Below are 20448 nucleotides of genomic sequence, written 5' to 3' on the forward strand. Positions count from 1 at the left end.
CACCACCTCACTTTACAAATGGGGAAACTGCCGGGCGTGGTGGCGCACGCCTTTAATCCCAGCACTCGGGAGGCAGAGGCAGGCGGATCTCTGAGTTCGAGGCCAGCCTGGTCTACAAAGTGAGTGCCAGGACAGCCAGGGCTACACAGAGAAACCCTGTCTCGAAAAACCAAAAAAAAAAAAAAAAAAAAAAAAAAAAAAAACAAATGGGTAAACTGAGGCCAGAAGAATCAGCCCCTTTCCCAGGCTGTGGTGTCAGTAGCTGTTTGCTTTTGCTGTTTTTCTCACTGGCCCGGATTCCAACTGGGGCAATGGGAAAGAAGCTACCCCAAGGGCAGAACTCGGTCCATCATCAGTCGTGCCCCTCCACTGGAAGATTTAGAGAAGATATAGCCTAGGGGAAGATGAAAGCAGTTGAGGTAGCTGGGAGTATGGGGGGGAGGGGGGGACAAATTAGCATAGTCTGGTCTGACATGTGTTGCTATATAAGAGGCGATGAAGTGTTCCAAGTTCCTGAGAACCGGCTCCGAGGAAATGAAAGGGGAACAGAAGGGATTAAGGTTAGATTTAAGACAGCACTTTCTCCCAGGGATGGTAACGTGGCCCTTTATTCAGTGACCAAGGCTGGCTGTGAACTCATCCCCTGTCCCTCCCACTCCTGAGGCCTTTGGGAATCCGTTTTCTCTTCCCACACAGCCTGCTTGGAGGGCGGGAAGCAAATGAGGTGGCTGACTTTAAAAAGTCCTCACTTCAGGTAGGCGCTCCTCTTCCTAGATGGGCCTCCTGGGCTCTCTGCTGAAAGTGAGGACTGCAGCTTTCAGGCTCTGGGGCCCTGGGGGGAGAACAGCAGTCATGGCATCTCTTGCAACACGCTCCCTGCCAAATTGATTCAAATTGGCTTGGATATGAACATATGATTAAAGGAGCGGCGCGATTCATTTATCAGGAGAGATTAAAGAGCGGCATCTGCGCAGCCTAGCTGGGGGACAATTAAGGAGCAAATCGCTAAGTGTCTGTGCCACCAGGCACGGGGGTGGGGTGGGGGGGTGGGATGGGGGAAGGACAACTGGGATAATCTGCCAAGAGGACTTGAGGACAAAGGGAGCAGTTTGGGGGGTCACTGCCTGCTGCTGATGTGTCTGGGCACTGCGGGGAGTTCCCTAGGGCTTTGGTCCCTTGCCTCTAATTCTGGAGTCAGGGCATTCCTGCAGGCTGGAAATTAGCAGGGAGGATTGACAGCGGACTCAGGGTGGCTGTGAGGCGGGCCTGGGGCACAGGGCCAGTGGCTTTGTTTTGTGGGATCACAACCATCTTAGGGGAAGAGGTACTGTGGGTACTTAGGAGTTTGCAGAGTTCTCCAGGAGCAACCTCAAGTGAAGGCAGGTGGTCTCTGGGCCTCTGGAGTGGGAAACAAGGGAAGGAAGTGCTGTCCTTCTAACCTGGGTTAGGATGTTTGTGGGAACTGGGAGAAGCATTGGGGGTAGGGGAGAGGCGGGCTGTGAACTCGGGCTTTCCCAGGCAGCGTTGGGAAAGAGCATTGTTTATCCCTCTGTGTCAAGACCATCCTGTAAGTTCTTTCTCCCCCATGCATGTCCTAGCAAGAACTACCTGAGCAATCATTCTCCTTAAAGGCCTAAGCCCTGAATACCATTTTGATGACCCTTCGCAGTCTCCCTCTCCACAAAGGCATTCATTCTCTTCCCATAGCGTAGCTCGGAAGCACCTTCTCTGCCCTTCTGTGTTGGCCCCTGCTCCCATCCCTGGAGGATGCGCACTGAGATTTCTCTGCTCAGGTCGGAAGCTGATACTTACCAGCAGGTGAGGCATATGCTCTAAGTGTCCAATTCCACCCTGGGATGTCCCCTATCTGAAAGGACTCCATTCTCAGCACCAGGACCGGGCCCAGGTGAATGATGGCAGTGACTCAAATGCTGAGCAGACTGAGTAACACAAGTCCCCTGACTTGAGAAAATATCCTCACCCCAGACCTGGTGTGTTAGTTCACACCTGCAATCTGGGGCTTAGGGAGGCCGAGGCAGGAGAACTGTGAATTAGAGGTCAGCCTGGGCTACACAGTGAGGCTCTCACTTTCATGGCCTTTTCTCTTTGTTGGAGGGCAGGCGCCTTTGTCCCTGAAGGACCAGCCTGTTTTTAGTGGTGACTTTTCCCTCTCTTGACTTTCCAGACAGGTGTCACCAGAGCTCTTCCCACCCACCTCCTCAGACCATTGAATGCCTGTGGAAAACAGATCTAGTCATGGATAATGTTCAGAGAAGGAAGAGGAGGGTAGGGAAGGCCTTTGGTTTCTTCCTCATCTGCATGAGCTGCCCTATAACTTGCAAGGCCATAAAAGCCTGGTGAGTGTAGCTCAGGCCTGCAGGCAGAGACTGAGCAGCCGGCTAAGGCAGTGATCCTAGGCTTCTCGAGTTTTCTGTGGCTAAAGAGGGCTGAGGAACAGAGAACATGCTGCCAAAGTTTGATCAAAAAGTCACCTCTGGAGTGACTAGTTTGAGAAGGGGTTGGGGACAGGACATAAACAAGCTGCCAGCCCCACTCACCTCAACACAAATGTGGGAGGCTCTGTCCTCCTTAACCAGCCTTTTCACCCACTATCGCAAGTGACCTGGCGAGGCTCTGGGACTGCGTGACATTGGCCACACCGACCAAGGTGGTTCTTCCATGTCCCCATCAGAATCCCACCTCTGCCCCGGCCCGGGACCACCCTGGACTTCCCCTGAGCCTGCAAGGAGAGGCAGGGAAACTTGTGGCCAGGAGGGAAGGGGCCTTTTATTTCCTTACATCAATCAGGTCCACAGGGAGAGCACAGCCCGATGAGTACAAAGCAATGGCAGAAGGGAAGGGGGATGGCAAACGGGTCCAGCACCAGGTACTGCCTTTGGGCCCCAGATCCGGTGGAAAGGTCGGATGAGCCTTATGGTAAATAACCGAGAAGTAACAGAGGACCACTTGTTGCTGGGTCTGGGGTGAGTGTGCGGGGACAGGGTTATGAGCAGAAGAAAGATGACAAAGGGTTAGGACTCCAGTCTGATAAACAGACCAAAACATCTACCTTCCACTGTGCCCACCACAGGTCCTCAGCGCCGAATGGGCGGCCCCGCTATAATACGGTCAGGGGCAGGCAGTGCTGGAAGCCGCGGGTGGGTGCAGGTGGAAGAGATCAGCTCTTGAATAACTGCTCATTGCACTTAATACTCTAAGGAGGCTGGCTCGGTCCAAGCCAGAAGCACCCAGCTGCCATTCTCCCCACCCTGCCTCCAAAGAACCAGCCCCCCCCCCCCCCCCCCCCCCCCCGGCTCTGCTCACCGCTGTCCCCTGGCAGCAGGCTGCAGGAGAAAAGGGCCTCTGGAGAAGTGAAGATGGAGGGGAGATTCCCAAGGCATCCCACAGGTCCCAGCTGCAGCGGCAGCCCCTCCCACTCTCAGGGATGCAGCTGCATGGAGGTTTGGGTATTTAAATTAAACAGTAAAAAGACAGCAGGCACTGAGAAGAGAAAGCCCTCACCCCAGCAGAGGGGAGGCATCACTGCTCCCTCCTGACTCTTTCCCATGGGGCCCAGCGACTTCGAGCGGTCCAGCAGGTAACCTATCCACCATCCCTGAGCAGGAGGCTGAGATGGAGGTCCACCACCGGCTCCATGGAGTGCCAGGCCACCTGACATGGTCCATAGTGGCCCAGAGCGGGAGCTAAGAGCATGGCGTTCAGAGGCAAGAGCAGAAGTTCTCTTTGGAGACTCTGCTTCCCCCACCTCTGCCGCGTGGAGCTGTCAGACGCCCACAGCCTGGAAAGTCCCCCTGACAGAAAGCCGAGGTGTTTTCCATGCAGATCGGCAGTCAGGTGGGGGCAGTGGTACCCCTCTATCCTGGGAGAGGCTGTGGGGTGGGAGAGCCATGAGCCATCCCAGGCTATGCATTGGTCTCTGTCAGCTTGGCCTCTGTGTCGCTGTCACTCAGATAGCTGTGGGAGAACCGGGGTCTGGAGATGCTGTCCACAGGATCGTGCTCATCATCCGATGGGTCAGGGGCCAGTGGCTTCCAGTGGCTGGTTGGGCTGCAGGGAGAGAGGGACAGGGTCAGGGCCAAAGAACACTTCTACTCTGGGCCACGGAGCTCTGCTCAAGCACTCTAAGACCCAAATGCTCCAGGGTCCAAAGGAGCACAGAGTTTGCAGTTGGTAAGCTTTTCAGACTATCATGATGGGAAGGCTGGTGGCAGCAAGGGCCAGGCTTCCATGAGCCTAAGAAGTGCATTCCTGTCTCCTTCCCCTGAGAAGCTTGGACTGAGTCCTGAGGGAGGAACCCTGGGACTCGGAGTTTTCAACTCCCTTGCTCCCATACAAGCAGTCCACAGAGCACACGGATGAAGGTTTGAGGCAGGTGACTACTTGACTACAACCTGTCCAAGGAGGAAACTCACAGGTAGATTACTCCTGGCAGGACCCCAGGTCTGATCTATTTCCCCTAATCAGGGTTTCCCTGGGCCTGGAAGACTTCAGTCCTTGACCATGGCATCCTCTACTGGAAAAGGAACGGAGGCTCGGGACAGAGGCTGGCAGGACCTGTTTGAGGATGGGCCAATGGGAGGGGTCCTTAACATCTCCTTGGCATCTTCAATCGGGTCCCTGGCTCTGGAAGGCTGTCCCTCCAAAGATATGAAGAAGTATGATCCCCTGGAGGGAGAAGGACTGTAACATCCAACAGAGCAGACAGGACTACATTCTCTGGCTCCATCCATTCTCATTCTTTCCCAGAGCCTCCTCCTGTCCCCACTGTCCTTAAGCCCATGCAGTACAGTCTAATGTCCCTGGAGAAGACACAGCCCAACACAGCATTACCTCTACTGGTTCCCTGGCCCCAGCTTTGTACCTGGGGGTGCCTGTGTTCCAAGAGACAAGGGATACAGGTCCTGGTGACCTCCTACTTGGACAAGGTGAGTGTCAACAATTGCTAGGTCTTGCCGGGCGTGGTGGCGCACGCCTTTAATCCCAGCACTCGGGAGGCAGAGGCAGGCGGATTTCTGAGTTCGAGGCCAGCCTGGTCTACAAAGTGAGTGCCAGGACAGCCAGGGCTACACAGAGAAACCCTGTCTCGAAAAACCAAAAAAAAAAAAAAAAAAAAACAATTGCTAGGTCTACTATATTCTGAACTAGAAACCTGAGAGTGCCCCTTTACTGGTCCTTTTAAAGTAAGATGAGGAGCTGGAGAGATGGCTCAGTGGTTAAGAACATTGACTGCTTTTTCGAAGGTCCTGAGTTCAAATCCCAGCAACCACATGGTGGCTCACAACCATCAATACAGCTATATAAAATAAATAAATAAATCTTTAAAGTAAGATGAGGGAGCAGACAGCAGTTTAGGTTTCCCTGGAGGTGGCAGTGGAGGTGCAGAGGTAAAGGTTCCACCAAAAGTCCTCCTGTCGGACGCACTGCCCGAGCCCCTTGGATGACCCTTTGGGGTCACATATCAAATATCCTGCATATCAGATATTGACATTACGATTCATAACAGTAGCAACATTACAGTTATGAAGCAGCAGTGAAATAATGTTATGTTTGGGGTCATCCTAACATGAGAAACTGTATTAAGGGTCGCAGCATTAGGAAGGCTGAGAACTACTACCTTGGACTCACTGTTCTGTCTTATTCCTCCAGTATCGCATAATGAAAGAGCTGCCTCAAATGGAAGAAGGAAGCACCTTGCCCAAGGTCACAGCCAACACCTAAACCTGAACTGAACCTCAGCCTTCGAGCACTCCTGCCACTAGATTAGACAAGAAGAAAACAAGACCAAACCTAACGTCTCCTGCCGGCCGGGGAGCAGCTAGGGTATGTAAAGACAGGTCTCCGTGTCCCTGGCGGAAGGGAAGAGTCTGGGAAAATATATGCTCAATTATGCAAAATGGCTCAGCAACGGGGCAGTCTGGTTAATAGTTATCGTATTTCTCATGAATGAATTACCATTTTTAAAGGAATCAGAATAGCACAAAACACACTTAATACAAACTAGACTGAACATAAATGAGTCTTATTCTGATGGGCCAGAAGCACTTAAGGCCTCACAGCATCTCCAGGACAAAATTATAAAGCTCAGTACTAACTATGTAACACAGAAAAAAATGGAGGTCATTAGCCTTGGGCTTGTTTGGATCCTGAATTAGTGGGGGCTGCTTGTTTTCTTAACATGGAATTTCCGTACCCCCTGTGCTAAAGGTTTGCTTTCTAGCTAAGGAATGCCTGGCTTTGAGGACACACAGTGGGGTTATTCTGTGAACAGAGGGCATGAGCAGATGCCCTGGGCTGGGGGTCTGGGTATAAATGGGGCACAGCCCTATGATGCTTCCATCCTTCATCTCTTCTCACAGACTCCATTCCCACATTCCAGATGCCCAGATAAACAGCGGTCAGGTTGCTCTAAAGACACCTCGGAGAAGCAGAGACAACCAAGCATGTGGCAAACCCTGTCTTTCACTCTTCCCTGGGCTGAGGAGCTGCAAGACCCCTTGCAATCTTTCTTGAGCTCTCTCTGGCCGGTCTCCATATCTGCTTTTACTGCTACCACCATCAGTAGGGCCAACAGCAGGCAGCTCCCTGTCCCCAGAGCAGGAGTCGGGGCTGGCAATTGGAACATTTTAACTAAATTGTTTAAAAAGCTTTCCTTCCCCACAAGCCGGTGTCTCCTGCTCTGTGCTGTCACAAACAATTTGATACACAAGCTAATGCCTGCTGGGAAAGCCCAGGGTGACAACACTGTATTTTGTGTTTTGGAATTCTTCACAGATCCTTAACCCTAGGTGGGGCTCTACCCCACCTTCTGCCTTTGCACGGCATCCCTCACTGCCTACCCCACACACTTCACGGAAGTAGGGCAGGCTCTAGTTGAGACCACTTTACCATCACTAACTCCAAGTCTCATAGTGGCACAGTACAGGGTTTCGGGACCAGTTGGCTCTTTTCCGTAGACAAAGGCAACTGAACTGTGGGTGAGAGGGGGGCTGCAGAAACAGGGCTTTCTGTCTTAATCACTGTGAAATATGACTGGACGCTAGAGGGATTCAGGTACAGTCTGCTCGTCACTGGTCAGTCTGGGATTGCTCAGCAAGGCAATTGCTTCCTTCTGGGAAGAGCTACAGAGGCGCCTGGTCTTCTTTGTGTCTACACCTCCTCTTCCACCCACCAAACTGACTCAACCTGGGGTGCAGGGTCTTTAGCAAGGCTAAACCTTTAGGAGACTAAAATCATTGACCAAATATTTTGACTCCTATCTTTCCTCCCAATGGAACTAACAAAGGCCACAGACTCCCTGCTCTCCCTTGAGTACCCTGAAACCGTGGAGGGGGGCGGTGTGCAGGGGCAGGGGAAGCAACAGAGCAGCGCGGAGACCAAGGAGTGGTCTAGCTTGGGCCGGAGCAGCCATAAGCCAGGGCTGGATCCAAGCTCCATCTCCATATACTCCCACTTCTCAGTCACTTCCCCTCTGTGCCTCCCGGTTCCAGACGGACAAAAGCCAACTTCCCCTTTCACCAGATGCCCCATGGCACAAGCATGCAACAGGTGTATTAGTTCACATCTGGGAAACAAATGTGGGACCCCAGGTGGGGTTGTGCCTTCTGGGAAGCAGCAAGCATGTCCGTGTGCTGAAAATGCTTCCCACCATCTCACAACAGGGGTGACTCAAAATGTCACCGCCCACCAGGGAAACTGGCAACAATGGGGTTCCAGTGATTCAGGCTCTGCCTCTCTCTGTTGAAGGTGTGGGCACAGGGTCTGACTGTTACATCTCCTCCCCACGTCCCCATATCCCCACGGGGAGAGGAGCTGGGGGAGGCAGGAGAGCAGGGAGGGGGCTGTCACTCAGCAACTGCTAATTTCTATTCATTAGAACTCTACAAGATGAGCAGAGCTGAGGTGACGCCCACACGTGGGCCGAGTGTGGGTAGGAGGGCTGGGGAGGCGGCAGGTGTCTCCTGGGTCTACTGTAGGGTGTGGCTCCGTGTAGGCTGCAGCTCCAGATCCATGCTAGGGAGGTAGCTAGCACAGGGGAGAGCAGAGAGCAAAGTGCCTCATCAGAGTTCACAGCCGAGGTATCCCATCAGCTAGGATCCTTTTCTGGGTCCATTCTGTTGCATGGACGCTCTGATGTGGGTGTCAGTGACACGGTGACATGTATACGTCAGCTACATGCTCTGCATGTAGCCTATGGAGAGCCAGTTAAGGTTAAAGGTAAAACAGACCCCATTAGCTCCTGGTAGCCTTACGTGCCAGTTGTGTATCTTAATCTCTCTGAACCCTAACTTTTTATGAAAAAGAACTGATCGGACGTTTGTTATGATGTTATAGGGAAGATTAGTTCCAAAAACACAGCCTGGGAGGCTCAGGGTGAGGTGGGAGCTCTCATCCAACATCAGCAAAGTCAGCTGACTGGGCTCAGAGCTCATGTGGGAGCAAGGAGGCTCTCTGAGGCCCAAGAGGTTGTAGGGGAGCCTGAGGTGGTGTTTGGAGGGGCGGGGAGCACGTTAGTTCACAAAGGGTGGGACACACCATGCTGCACTCCACACCAGGCCAGGCCAGGCGTCACCTACTGCGCTAGTCACTCTCTGGTCGGTACAGGTACCGCATCATCAGGCTGTCAACCTCTTTCTTTCGCTGCTTCTCTTCCTTCTTTGACCGTCTTGGAGTTTGCCCCGCTTCCTCGACGTCTGTGGTTGGGCCCTTTTTCACACTGGAGCGGCTATGGCCGGAGACGGTGGAGCCACTGGATGATGACGAGGACTCAGATTCACTCTCTGTTTTCTTTCTTCTTGATTTGGATTTCTTCTTGCTCTTCCGAGAGCGCCCTTTCCGCCGCCGCTTGTGCGCAGAGGAACCTTCTGAGCTGGAGGAGCTCGAGCTGGAGCTGGAGCTGGGGCTGGGGCTGCTCCGTTTGCTCCTATGCTTGCTCCGGCTTTTGCGGCCACTGCGGGAAGAGACATCTGCGGCAGAGGCAGAGCGGCGGATGCTGCTGCCCCTCTCTGGGTGCTCCAACTGTGCGCTCCGGGCACTTTGGATGCTCTTCCGGTCATCATCCTCAGAGTCAGGCTCCAGCCTGCTCCGCTGGAACGGCACAGGCTTGTAGCTCAAGACCTCGTTAATGGCAGCCTCCAGGTCTGGATCAAGGTAGGAGTGGCGGCTGACAGGTCGGACGCTGGAGCCCTCAGTGACAGAGGCTGAGGCTGAGGAAGAGCCTCGTGGCTGGGGTGGCACAGACAGGCTCCGGGCCAGTGATGGATGGCTGAACTGTGAGTGTGCCTCACTGAGGGCCATGCTGGCTCCATCATCCCACTCATCCAGGCAGCTCTGGCCGAGGGATAGCCTGGAGTCAGGGCTCTCCCGACCCAGGCCTGAGGCCCGGTTCCAGGAAGGGCTTATGGCGCTTGACAAGCTATCGAGCCTGGATGTGCTACGGCGGCGGGAGCTGGGTGAGCCTGACAGTGAGAAGCTCAGCGAGGAGCGAGCCCTATCCTCCCCGGAGCCACGTGTGGCTGAGGAGGCTCGGCTGACTGGGGCAGAGACTGTTGAGGATCTGTCAAAGTCTGAGCCCCAGCGCTTCTCCAGACCCCGGCCAGGGCGGCTCCCAACCCCTGAGAAGATGGAGCTACAATCGTCCAGCTCCTCGCACCTCCTGCCCTGGGCCTGGTCAGGTTCCTCCCTGGGGCCCCCACGGGCCTTCCTGGGCGGCCTTTCAGGGGAGGTGGCACGCTCACTCAGGGTGGTGAGGAGCGAGTCCTGGTCTCCAGTGCCCCCGATGGAGTCCTTCAGGGTGAGCCTCTTGCGGTAGCTGAGGGAGCTGAGTACAGAGGAGGGTCTCTCCTCTGGCCCCTTGCCCTCCTTAGGGAGGCTGTTGAGAGCCGTCCTGAGTGGGAAGGGAGGCCCAGGAGAAGAGACCCAGAGCGAGTGAACGACAGGAGAATGGGGAATGGGGAGGAGGAGGAGGAGGAGGAAGAGGAGGAAGAGAGAGAGAGAGAGAGAGAGAGAGAGAGAGAGAGAGAGAGAGAGAGAGAGAGAATATTAACAAAAATAAAGACACGGGGGAGGGAGGAAGGAGGAGAAACCGGCACAGCCCTGGCAGAGCCGTAGCAAGAGCATCCAAGGAAATGAAGCAAAATAATTTGCGTCAGTGAAAATAGCTTCATGGAGAATGTCATGTAAATTAGACTATTGTTCTATTTCATCACTTTTCCCCCTCTAAAACGTTTAGTTCAATTTATTTCATTGTCAACTACCTGGAGCCTTGTGCCACACTGTGGTGAACGGCAGTGGGGCGGGGACGCACCATTATCTGCAATAACAAAATGTTGTTTGGTCGAATAAATTAAACCAATTACAGGGGGCCGCTGGGTACCAGTGGTGAGGGGCTGGACTTGGGGGAAGGGGTCTGGGGTGGTTGGAAAAGAAGGAGAGAGATCACTTTTCCTATCCAGCCTGTCTCTGGAGAGGTGGGGAAGGCAGCAAGGAACTCTGTGTGTGGATGTGTGTGTGTGGGGGTGCAGGGACTAGGCCAGCGATGGACCCAAAGTGGGAGCCCTGGCTTCTAGAAGCAGCTGACTGTGTGATCAGGTTATGATCGGCCAGAAAACAGGAGAGCAAACCCCCAGGCCTCCGAGACTAGCAGGCAGCCCTGAGGGTGGGCACTGAGGAGCACAGAAGGAGGAGAGAGCAAGGAGAGAAGGGAGGAAGCACACTGGCTCTCTGGGAATGGATGGGTGGCCGCTCTATGGAGGCCAGAGAGCCAAAGCTGACCAGGGTTGTCTGTGCAGGCCTCTAGGACTCAGAATCCCCAGTGCCCCAACCAAGTCTCGATTTCAAAGGTACCAACAGTTAGATGGTTGCTGACCCAGTAGGTGGGATGTGGTTAAGCCTACACAGGCGCCCACACCCAAACACGGGACAGTTCTGTGTGCTTTCCACAGGCCAGGAGAGAGCACTCGTGGCCTGAGGGTTGCACCCTTGGTGCCGTGACACTGTCTACCCATGACCGGTGGCTGAGGTGACCTCTCCTCCCTGCTGGAGGCCTAGTGCTCACCTGGAACTCTTCAAGCTGCCATCGTCAGAAGGTGCCTTAGAAGGTCCCTTGTTCTTTGACAACCAGGACTTGACCCCGTCGACCCGGTCCTCCAGCTCTGAGTCCACATCTGAGTCCCCCTCACTGTTAGGGCGAGGAGCACAAAGGGTAGGCAAGACTGGGCAAGTGAGAATCACTCACTGGCCGGGATGGAGAGCAAGAAGGGGGCAGGGCGCATCTTGGGCCAGGTTGGGGTGCAGGTGGCATGCGCATCAGTGAGTCGGGGAGAAGAGAAAGGTTAGAGTGAGCACGCCACCCACAAGGTGCCCATCCCCTCGCTCGGCAGACCACACTGTGTGACAGTCACTAAGAAGATCCTGAGGAGAATGGGGGCACCAACTGTTCCAACCCAGTTATGAGTGACAAGCTACTCAGCTGGCCGACTAGATGAAAAGGATAGGCAGGCCATCCACTTAGCCATTCTAGCCTAATGGCTCCCGGTTAAAAAGAAGTCTCGGGCTGACAAGATGATTCAGTGCATAACGGCACTTGCCACAAAGCAAGATGGCTTGAGTTCAATCCCTAGGAGCCATATGATGTTCTCTAACTTCCACACATGCGCTGAAGCACACTCATATCCACCCACATACATGTATCCACATACACATATACATTCATACGTGTATGTGTGTGTGTATGTGTGTGTGTGTGTGTGTATGTGTGCATGCCTCAGACTGTGGCTACAACTACCACCACTTTCTGTCTTCATTATAAAAGCCGGGTTGCTAGACATAGGACAGAAACAGGTCCTATGACCTCATGACCTACCACATGACCTCAGGTTGACTTGAACCTGGGTCTCCTCATCCCTCCCTCAGGCAACCGCCAGTCCCTGCTCCCCACTGCCATTGCTGGATAGGCTGACCCTCAGGACCTGCAAGAAAGCCTCAAAGAGTCTAATTTTGAGGCTAGAGTCATGGTGACCCCCCCATGAAGCAGCGGGGGCACGGAGATGGTTTCTGAGTGCAAGCGCTTTGCAAATTCTGCAAAATGTCTACTCCCTAAATTCCCCTGCTGTGGATAGGCTAAGATTTCTCCTTGATGTAAATTTCCTTTCATCTGTATCAACAAGAGCGGCCCTGGTCCTGAATTATATTCTTGAATAAATAGCCACACGGGCACACACATGTATGCACAGGCATGCACATGAGTGTGCGCATACACATATACACGCATCAGAGGAAACCACAGTTCTAGGGACCATGAGAGAGCCACGCACATGGGGAAGGGGAACAAAGAGGCATATTTTATGAGCTTCCGTCAAATACAGAATTATAACAGAGGCGAGGCCTGCCGATGCCCCGGGTAAACAGGAGTTTAGCAGGCAGCCCCCAAACCACTAATGCAAGCTCTGTGCCCATTCGAGCCTGGCAGATTTACTGTGGTGCATGGGTCCCATGGAACGCCAATACTACCTGATTTATACACCCGTGCAAAAAACCTCCCTCTGTAGCTTCAGAGCCTGTAATTTATCACCGCCGTTCATAACCATATTGATTGGCTTTAGAAAGGAGGTGCTGTATGCATCGCAAAATCTATGTCTACATGTTAAAAGTGTTTCTGTATAAATCTCCCTTAATACTGCACTGTTTACTGCTTTCATTAAGGTTATGGCAATAACAACTGTATCTCTAAGTAAATCGAAACATTATTTTTCTGCCCGCCTTAGCATGCTCGCTCGATAAGTTGGAGCTGCTGAGGACAGAGCCTCTCTGCTATCAGTGGAACCTGCTTAGAATTGCACGTTCTCATGCACCTGCTTTGAGTGCATGCTGGTGTGTGTGAGTGTGTGCGCTTGTGTGTGTGTGTGGGGGGGGTCTGTGTGCCTGACTATGCTTTAGAATATGATCTTCAATGCACACTTTATCAGCCCTCAGAGTTCCTTCTGCCCAAGAGTGGCAGGATGGAACACACTAGGGACAGATTGAGGCCCAGAATATGAATTTCATTCCTGACATTCAGAGTCGTCAGTGGTCTGAGAAGCTAGCATGCCTACCCTCACCTTCTGTTTAGTTGTAAGAATCCAGACAATGTTCAAGTTCTCTTCCTTAAATAATCAGGCCCGTAAACAAACTCCAGGGGCAGGCAGGCTCAGGGGGCAGTTGAAATTTTAAATGGTCGGAATTAAACCTCGCGTCAAATACAATTTATGTCCGGGCTCATGTGCTATTAGTTAACTGGGAGCCGAATCACGGGGGAACAAACAAACGGAGACAGAACGGCAGGGGATATTAATTGTGTGTGACAACCGGGCTCCAGCGGCCCTCTATCACTGTTACACACTATTACATTTATCATTAGCTCTCCTGGAGTCCTTTGCACGGCCGCCAGCCCATCCTGGCCAGGGGAGGAGGCCTGCCAGGCAGGAAATTCAGTGCCATGCTGAAAAAACAACTTCCAAAAGCAACCCTGTCGAACCTGACAGAGGATCAGCAAATCTGCCTGAAGCCTGCATATCTACACCATTTTCCAGCTCCCCCACCAGGAAGAGGGAACAGAGAAGGGCAGATGTCCTGAGTCTCCCACCACCTGACAGGCATACCAACACAGATGTGTGTTCTCTACCACCTCTGCCCGAGGTACCCCCAGGGAGCAAGTAAACACAACCCCGCTGTCTCCTCTCCCTACCAGGGCAGAGCTTAGCTGCCTGAATGCTTTCTCCAAAGGAGCAGCTGTGAGATGCCCCTCATCTGCCTAAGGAAGATAACAGACCTTAAACACAAAACACACATATCCGTCCCTTTCGGGCAGCTTGGGTTCCAAGAGCCCAAGGGTGTAGACTGATGTAGCCTGACTGCTCGACCTCCAGAGAGACAGGCCAGGGTGGTTGGCACACTTGGATCCCAGAGAGGAGAAGCTGGGACTTAGGCAATAAAGCCCCATCCTGGCTACCCGGGCTATGAGGATCAGTCTAGTCTTCTAGGAACACACTTCACTGCCAGCCGGTCCTTCCACCCCAGCCTAAGGACAGTCAGCAGTGTTAGCATGAGAGAGTGTGAGGAGGCTGTGTCTGCATGCAGCATGCGGCAGGGGCCCCTGGCAGGAAGCCCTGTGTTAGGGATAGTTAGACACCCATGGGGAGAGGCAAAGAGCACATGGCTCTGGTCCTCACAGTTTATTCTTTTTTTTCTGATATTTTGTCACCATGTCCTGCAAACTGGAAACAGAAAGAAAATAGTGGGCAAAGGGGCCACAAGAAGCCGACAGGGACATCCAGGGACATCCTGAGGAGTATCCCCATCCAAGGCTCCCCTTTCTTCAGTGAATGGCCATCTCTGGCTGGCTGAGATCAGGTACAAGGGAGCAACAGAATCCTCAGAACCAGGCCTCATTCACTGCCAGCACTCATCCCAAAGGAGCAAGGTTCCTGGGCTGCCTGCCCTGCCCTCCCCCGCCCTGCCCCGCCCCGCCCCACCCCACCCTGGGCATGGGAAGGGACCTGACCCTGAGGCAGGAAGTGGGGAGCCTCTGGGATCTACCTAAAGTTCCAGCCCCACCCCCACACTGCCTGCCCTCTGGATTTGTGGCTTTCTGTTCAGCCTAGGACTACAAATCTCTCTCGTTCTCCAAAACCATTCCCTGGGTGGGTTTTATGCGAGAAAATCTCTAGCACAAGTAACAAGGCACCACAGCCCTTAAATCTCTGCTCTCCCTAGAGTAGGGCAGGCGCCAACGGAAATGCAGCTAAACGGGGAGATAACTCACGGGGAACAGGCAACACCAGAGCTTGGTCTATGGGGGGCCTGGGAAGGAGAGCACAGGAGTAGAGGATGGTGGACACCCCCACCCCACCCCCCAACCACCTTTCCCACCTGGGTCTAGCACTGGCAAGATGATATGGTAGCTTGGTTGAGGGGTGTCAGGGGTTGCATGTCGCTTGGGGCCTGATTCTGCTGCTTGAGAGGGCCTGGGCCCTGCAGGAAATGCCACAGACTCCGCCCCTTACCTGTTGATGAGGTCCTCGTTCTCATCACTTTCCATCTCATCCTCAATGGCAGCTTGCAAGTCCCCAATGCGTTTGAACGCCAGCTTTAGGTCGGCTTGCAGGCTTTGGTTAGCGGCTTCCAGGCTCTCCAGGTCCATCTCCTAGGAGGGGGTTCTAGTGTACAGGAGGGCCACAATGTCCCCTAGCATCTTCGAAGGAGCCTGCAGCAAGTCACTCCCTGGCAGGCAGGAGCCACTCTGGTGCTCCTCTAAGCCTCCAAAGGCTTCTCTATTCAAGGGCTACTGGGTTGGCTGGCAGGGCTTGGCTTCACCTTGTGGGGTCACCCTGACTTGCCTGTCAGGACTGAACTGTCCCCTACCAGAACCCATGGTGAGGTAAGTATATACTTAATAGGACTTGGGGACTGAAATGACCCCACACAGCCCAGGGTGGGGTGGGTGTGTTCTTAGCAGGCCTCCAGCTTGGGACCTATGAAGAGCAGGACATTACCAGTTCATGTTTCTTGCGGCTAGCCTCGGCTTCCTTCCTGGCGAGCTCGCTCATCTCCTCCTTGGTGTCACGAAGCTGTCGCTGGAGCCTCTTGTTCTGCTCCTTCTCACGGTTCTCAGCTGCAGCGCGCTGGTCCCGTTCCTCAGTCAGCTTCTCCATAGTTTCTTTGAGCCGACTGGCCAGGCTCTGGGTGAGCAGGTTGAGAGGAAAGACCGGCAGGTAGGATGTCAGCCAGGTAGGATGTGGGCAGGGTCTGGACCAGGAAGTCTGGCCAAGCCCCAACTCAGCTATGGCTAAAGGATGCTAGAGGTTTACTTACGTTTAACCCACCTCCACCCCGTCTGTTCTGTCTTCCTGTGTGTGTGTGTGTAGGTTCTACATGAATGTAGAACAGAAGCCAGCCTAGGGCTGGGAGATGGCTCAGTGGTTAAGAGCACTGACTGCTCTTCCAGAGGTCATGAATTCAATTCCCAGCAACCACATGGTGGCTTACAACCATCTGTAATGAGATCTGATGCCCTAGTTTGGTGTGTCTGAAGACAGCTACAGAGTACACACACACACACACACACACACACACACATATAAAATCTTTTTTTAAAAAGTCAACCTGGAGCCAGGTGTGGTGGCGCATGCCTTTAATCACAGTACTTGGGAGGTAGAGGCAGGTGGATTTCTGAGTTCGAGGCCAGCCTGGTCTACAGAGTGAGTTCCAGGACAGCCAGGGCTACACAGAAAAACCCTGTCTCGAAAAATCAAAAAAAAAAAAAAAAAAAAAAAAGTCAACCTGTATTATTCCTTAGGTAGCATCCATCTTGTCCTTTGAGATATGGTCTCTCATTAAGACCTGGAGCTCACCAATTAGGCTGTCTATCTGTCTGCCCACCTAGCCCTGGTAATCCTCCTGTCTTTACTCCTCAGTTCCGGGATTATAAGAAAGTACCACTGCATCTGGCTTTTTACATAAGCTCTGAGCAAACTCAGGTCTCCTTCCATGTAGGGTTAGCCAGCTGATCTGACTCCCTAGTCTCTGAGCTTTGCTGTCCTTCCAGGGGGAAGATGACACCTGCATCTCTGCAGGGGTCTTTGGAAGAGGAAAGGCTGGGGTGACTGTTACTGCAGAGACTCTGGCAGCTCTACACAGAGGCTGGCCTGTCATGTGAGTGTCCCCATGGTCATCTGGGCTTTTTCAGAGACATTGAACCCAGAAGCTCCCAGAGCTACAGCCAGTGTTCAGAGGTAACTGGTTCTGCTGAGAGTGTCTGATTAAAAGACCCAGGCAGAGCTCTCTCTCTCAGCCTCGTGAATCTGTCTACTTCAGAAACACGAACGTGTTCTCCTTGGCAGCAGCAGGATGCTAAGCAGGAAATGATTTGGAGCAGAGGTTAGAGTGGGAGGGAGAACCAAGTCAGTGTCCAGTGTCATCCCAATGACTATCTACCCCAGCCTGGCTCTGCAAAGTGACAGCCTGGGCTACAGGGTCACTCGAGGGCATCTGTATTTATCTCTCAGGAGTCCAAACCACAATATTGCCTTTTTTAGTAGAAGGAACTCTGAGGTGACAGATGCAGGAGGCAGAGCCTTCATTCACCACCAATGGCTTTTTCTGGTCCCCAGCAGCTGCACAAACCCTATTCTGTATGTGTTGTGGGGCCTGAAATGTCACCACCACCTGTCCTGGGGTCCTGGGGGTAGTAAAGAAGGCATAACGCTCCCTCTAGTCCTCTCTGGTTTCCCATGTCCAGGTGGGTGATGCCCTTGGCTGCCCACCTGTTTCCACCCCCTCCTACTGCCTGCTCTGCTGACGGGGGGGGGGGGGGTGCTGGGGGAGGGGCAACAGAGAAGTTCTCCATCTACTGCACTGAACACGTTCTCAGGCAGGCCTGATGGTGCTTGGACAGATGTCCATAAGCTCAGAAAAAGAGCTTCAAGACTAGGCTACAGGTGAACACTCGGGGACATGGTCCTGATGCCGCTCTCTTTCACACAGGGAGGGCTGGAGCATGCTGGTTACAGGAGAGCAGAAGAGGAAGGGGCTGGGGTAGAGTATGAAGTAGCCACTGTGGGGGCAGAGGAATCAAGCATGAAAAGAGGCAAACCAAAAGCGGGGTGTTAAGGAGAATACGGGGTGGGGGGTGAGGAGGGAAATGAAGTCATTGGAAGAGAATAAGAGAGACCTGGGACAGTGATGGAGGAAAAGAAAGAAGAAAAGCAGAGTTGGAAAGGGAGGCAAGAAGTGAGGGAAAGGGGAGGTGTAAAAAGGAAGGGGGGAGATGAGCGAGCCATGAGATGCAGAGCAGACTTCAGCCCTCAGAGCAGTGGTGCCATCCGCTGCATATTTATGACCCTACCAGAGAGTGAGTGAGGGGGACAGGAGGGGGAGCTCGTGGCAGAGGGAAATATGAAGACGAAAAGCTAAGCCGCTCGAGTCCCTTGGCAGAAAGCAGGCACGGATACAGAATATAAAATAGGCAGGCTCTGCGGGGCCCAGAGAGCAGACCAGGCAGGCGGGAAGGGAGCTCCCACCCTGTCAGCTGGCCCGGCAGCTTGGCAGAGGACTCAGGAGTGTCCCTGGCTTGCTCAGCCCTTCGGAGCATGCGTGGCTCCAGCCACTAGGGCAGCTCTGCTTGGCTTGCACACGAAGCTGAACCCACCTCCAGACGCTTCACTTGGGTCTTTTCGAACTCCAGGCGTGTCTCCAGCTCCCTGATCTTTGCTTCCTGCCTGCTGACGAGGGACTTGTCCACCATGGACTGCTCCAGGAACTCCACCTGGCTCTGCAGAGCTTGTAGCTAGGGGTGGAAGGAGTGAGAGGAGAAAGGAATGAGTCCAGAGTAAGTCCAGAATGGGGAGGGGCAGCGCCAAGTCTGGGACAGGCAACATCACCATGGTGACTAGAAGACCCGAGGCAGGGAGAGATACACAGTGGAGGGTAAGGGGAGCCATGCCCCGCCTGCCCCTGCATTTGGCACTGTTACTGCCCTTCTGAAAGGAAGAAGGATGTTAGGGAGCAGAGAGGGGACAGAAATGTGAAGCAAGGCAGCTGAAGCCAACACATGTACCATGGAGATATGGCTGCAAGCCTAGCTCTTCCTGCCAGCTCACACTGCTCTGTGGCTTACTGGTGGTAGAGAGAAACACCCTCCATACCGGGAGAGCAGGGCTTCTGCCCAGTGATTCCTGAACTCTCGCTCCCGGTGAAACCCAGGGTACCTACCTTCTCCTGTAGCTCTTGCTTCTCCTTGTTGGACTCTTCAATCTGAGCCTGGAGATCATTCATCTGTGCCATGTCCCGGGAGGCCTGGAAAAGGAGAGCAAGAGTGAGAAAGGGTCCCCTCGAGTCAGACATTCAGCCTCTCCCCAGCCAGGGCCAGGGCACCTAGACTAAGTCTCTCCAAAGATGTATCTAGAGCCAGGGGTGGGGGCAGAGGCAGAAGCAGGTGGATCTCTGAGTTCAAGACCTGCCTGAACTACATAGTCTACAAGGTCTACATAGGGAGCTCTAGGCCAGCCAGGGTTACAGATATCAAAAAAGGAAAAGGAAGAAGAGGAGGAAGAGGAGGAGGAAGAGGAGAAGGAGGAAGAGGAAGAGGAGGAGGGGGAAGAGGAGGAGGAAGAAGAGGAGAAGGAGGAGGAGGAAGAAGAGGAAGAGGAAGAAGAGGATAGGAGGAGGAAGAGGATAGGAGGAGGAGGAGGAGAAGGAGGAGGAGAAAGAGGAGGAGAAGGAGGAGGAGGAAGAGGAGTCTAGCCAGGGATTTGTGAGGTGGTTCAGGCCCCGAGGATGTTCACTCTGTTGTCATTCCTGTCAGGGTACCTGGGCCACAGCTGCCTTGTGCTTCTTCATCAGCTCATTCATGTCCTCCTGATCCTCTTCCAGCCGGTTTTGAATCTCGTTTTTCTCACGCTGAAGTCGACTCAGTTGCTCCTCCAGCTGGTTGGGGCAAGGGTAGATCAGAGGGCATCAGGCCTGTGTCTGCAGGCCCTGGGGCAGCAAGTCCAAACCTGTCCCACCCATCCCGCCTCTCCTTGGGGAGATCATGTTGGAGTGGGTTCTAGAACCAGAGAAGCTACCTGGTGGGTTCTGGGCAGTGAGATGAGGGACAGAGCTGTTTGTGTGGGACAGGCGGACCCTGGGGCTTCTAGGAGCTAATTGATAGCTGCTTTCTGGCAATTCTTTCAAGGCTAATGAGAAGGTAGAAATTCTGCCTATTACAAATGACCCATCGTCCAGTTATATCAGCCTGACTGGCATGTACTCTGCCCACATCAGCCCATAGGGAAGGACCTGTCAAGTTGGTGACACCCCCTGACTTAGATTTTGTTCTCCCTGGGGATGGTCCACTCTTGGGTCATCCGGCTCTCCCAACCTGGGGGGTGGGGTGGGGAAAAGACGGGCACCAGCAGCTTCAGGAAATGAACGAATCTATTAGCCTGTAATTCCAAACCAAAATGACTGCGTTGGCTCCTTCTTTGCCCTATCCATCTTGTTACTGGGCTGTGGGGAGCTGGGGAAGCCTCCGCCAAGAAATTTATTAACTCAGATTTAAATAAAATGGTAATTTTATAACAGCCTTTTTTAACAAAATTAAGGAATCCGAATTACTCACCTGGAAACTGCTGAGGAGCACAAATGTCACAAGATAAATCAAGCCTGTGAGATTGGCATCTCTCGGCAGCAGGATGGGTAGCTAAGGGGCCGTGTGTGAAGCCAACAGCTAAGCTTACCCTCCTCCCCTGTCCCACTCCTGGCCCGAGGAGGTACGGGTGGCCACATCCCAGGAGTGAAAACAGCCCGATGGATGGATGGGCCGTGGGAGAGGTGGGGAATTAAAAGGGAGGCATTAAATAAAAGCTCTAATTAGCTGCGCTTGGGCTTGTCAGTGGGCTGGGCAGGGGGAGG

General features: G+C 53.4%; 1 protein-coding gene across 11 annotated transcripts in view; it reads right to left on the reverse strand.

Moving 5' to 3' along the window:
• Nucleotides 1–3313: 3313 nt before the first annotated feature.
• Nucleotides 3314–20448, reverse strand: part of Myo18a (myosin XVIIIA) — a 106370-nt gene continuing 89235 nt past the window's right edge. For 6 of the 11 annotated variants that reach the window (XM_085829796.1, XM_085829794.1, XM_085829797.1 and 3 more), the window contains 9 exons: nt 19363–19479; nt 18766–18849; nt 18203–18340; nt 15549–15734; nt 15060–15199; nt 14226–14270; nt 11075–11197; nt 8595–9904; nt 3977–4068 (listed from right to left, as the gene is read on the reverse strand). In XM_085829796.1, coding sequence (XP_085685922.1) covers nt 8599–9904; nt 11075–11197; nt 14226–14270; nt 15060–15199; nt 15549–15734; nt 18203–18340; nt 18766–18849; nt 19363–19479 — 2139 coding nt within the window. In that variant the 3' untranslated portion in view covers nt 3977–4068; nt 8595–8598. Of the gene's footprint in view, nt 4069–8594; nt 9905–11074; nt 11198–14225; nt 14271–15059; nt 15200–15548; nt 15735–18202; nt 18341–18765; nt 18850–19362; nt 19480–20448 lie in introns of all 11 variants that reach the window. The other 5 variants (XM_085829803.1, XM_085829801.1, XM_085829800.1 and 2 more) reach the window with 2 other exon arrangements.

This window comes from Mus caroli, unplaced genomic scaffold, assembly GCF_978045245.1.
Source record: "Mus caroli unplaced genomic scaffold, Mus_caroli_1 scaffold_13, whole genome shotgun sequence".
In the NCBI taxonomy this organism is placed as follows: Eukaryota; Metazoa; Chordata; class Mammalia; order Rodentia; family Muridae; genus Mus; species Mus caroli.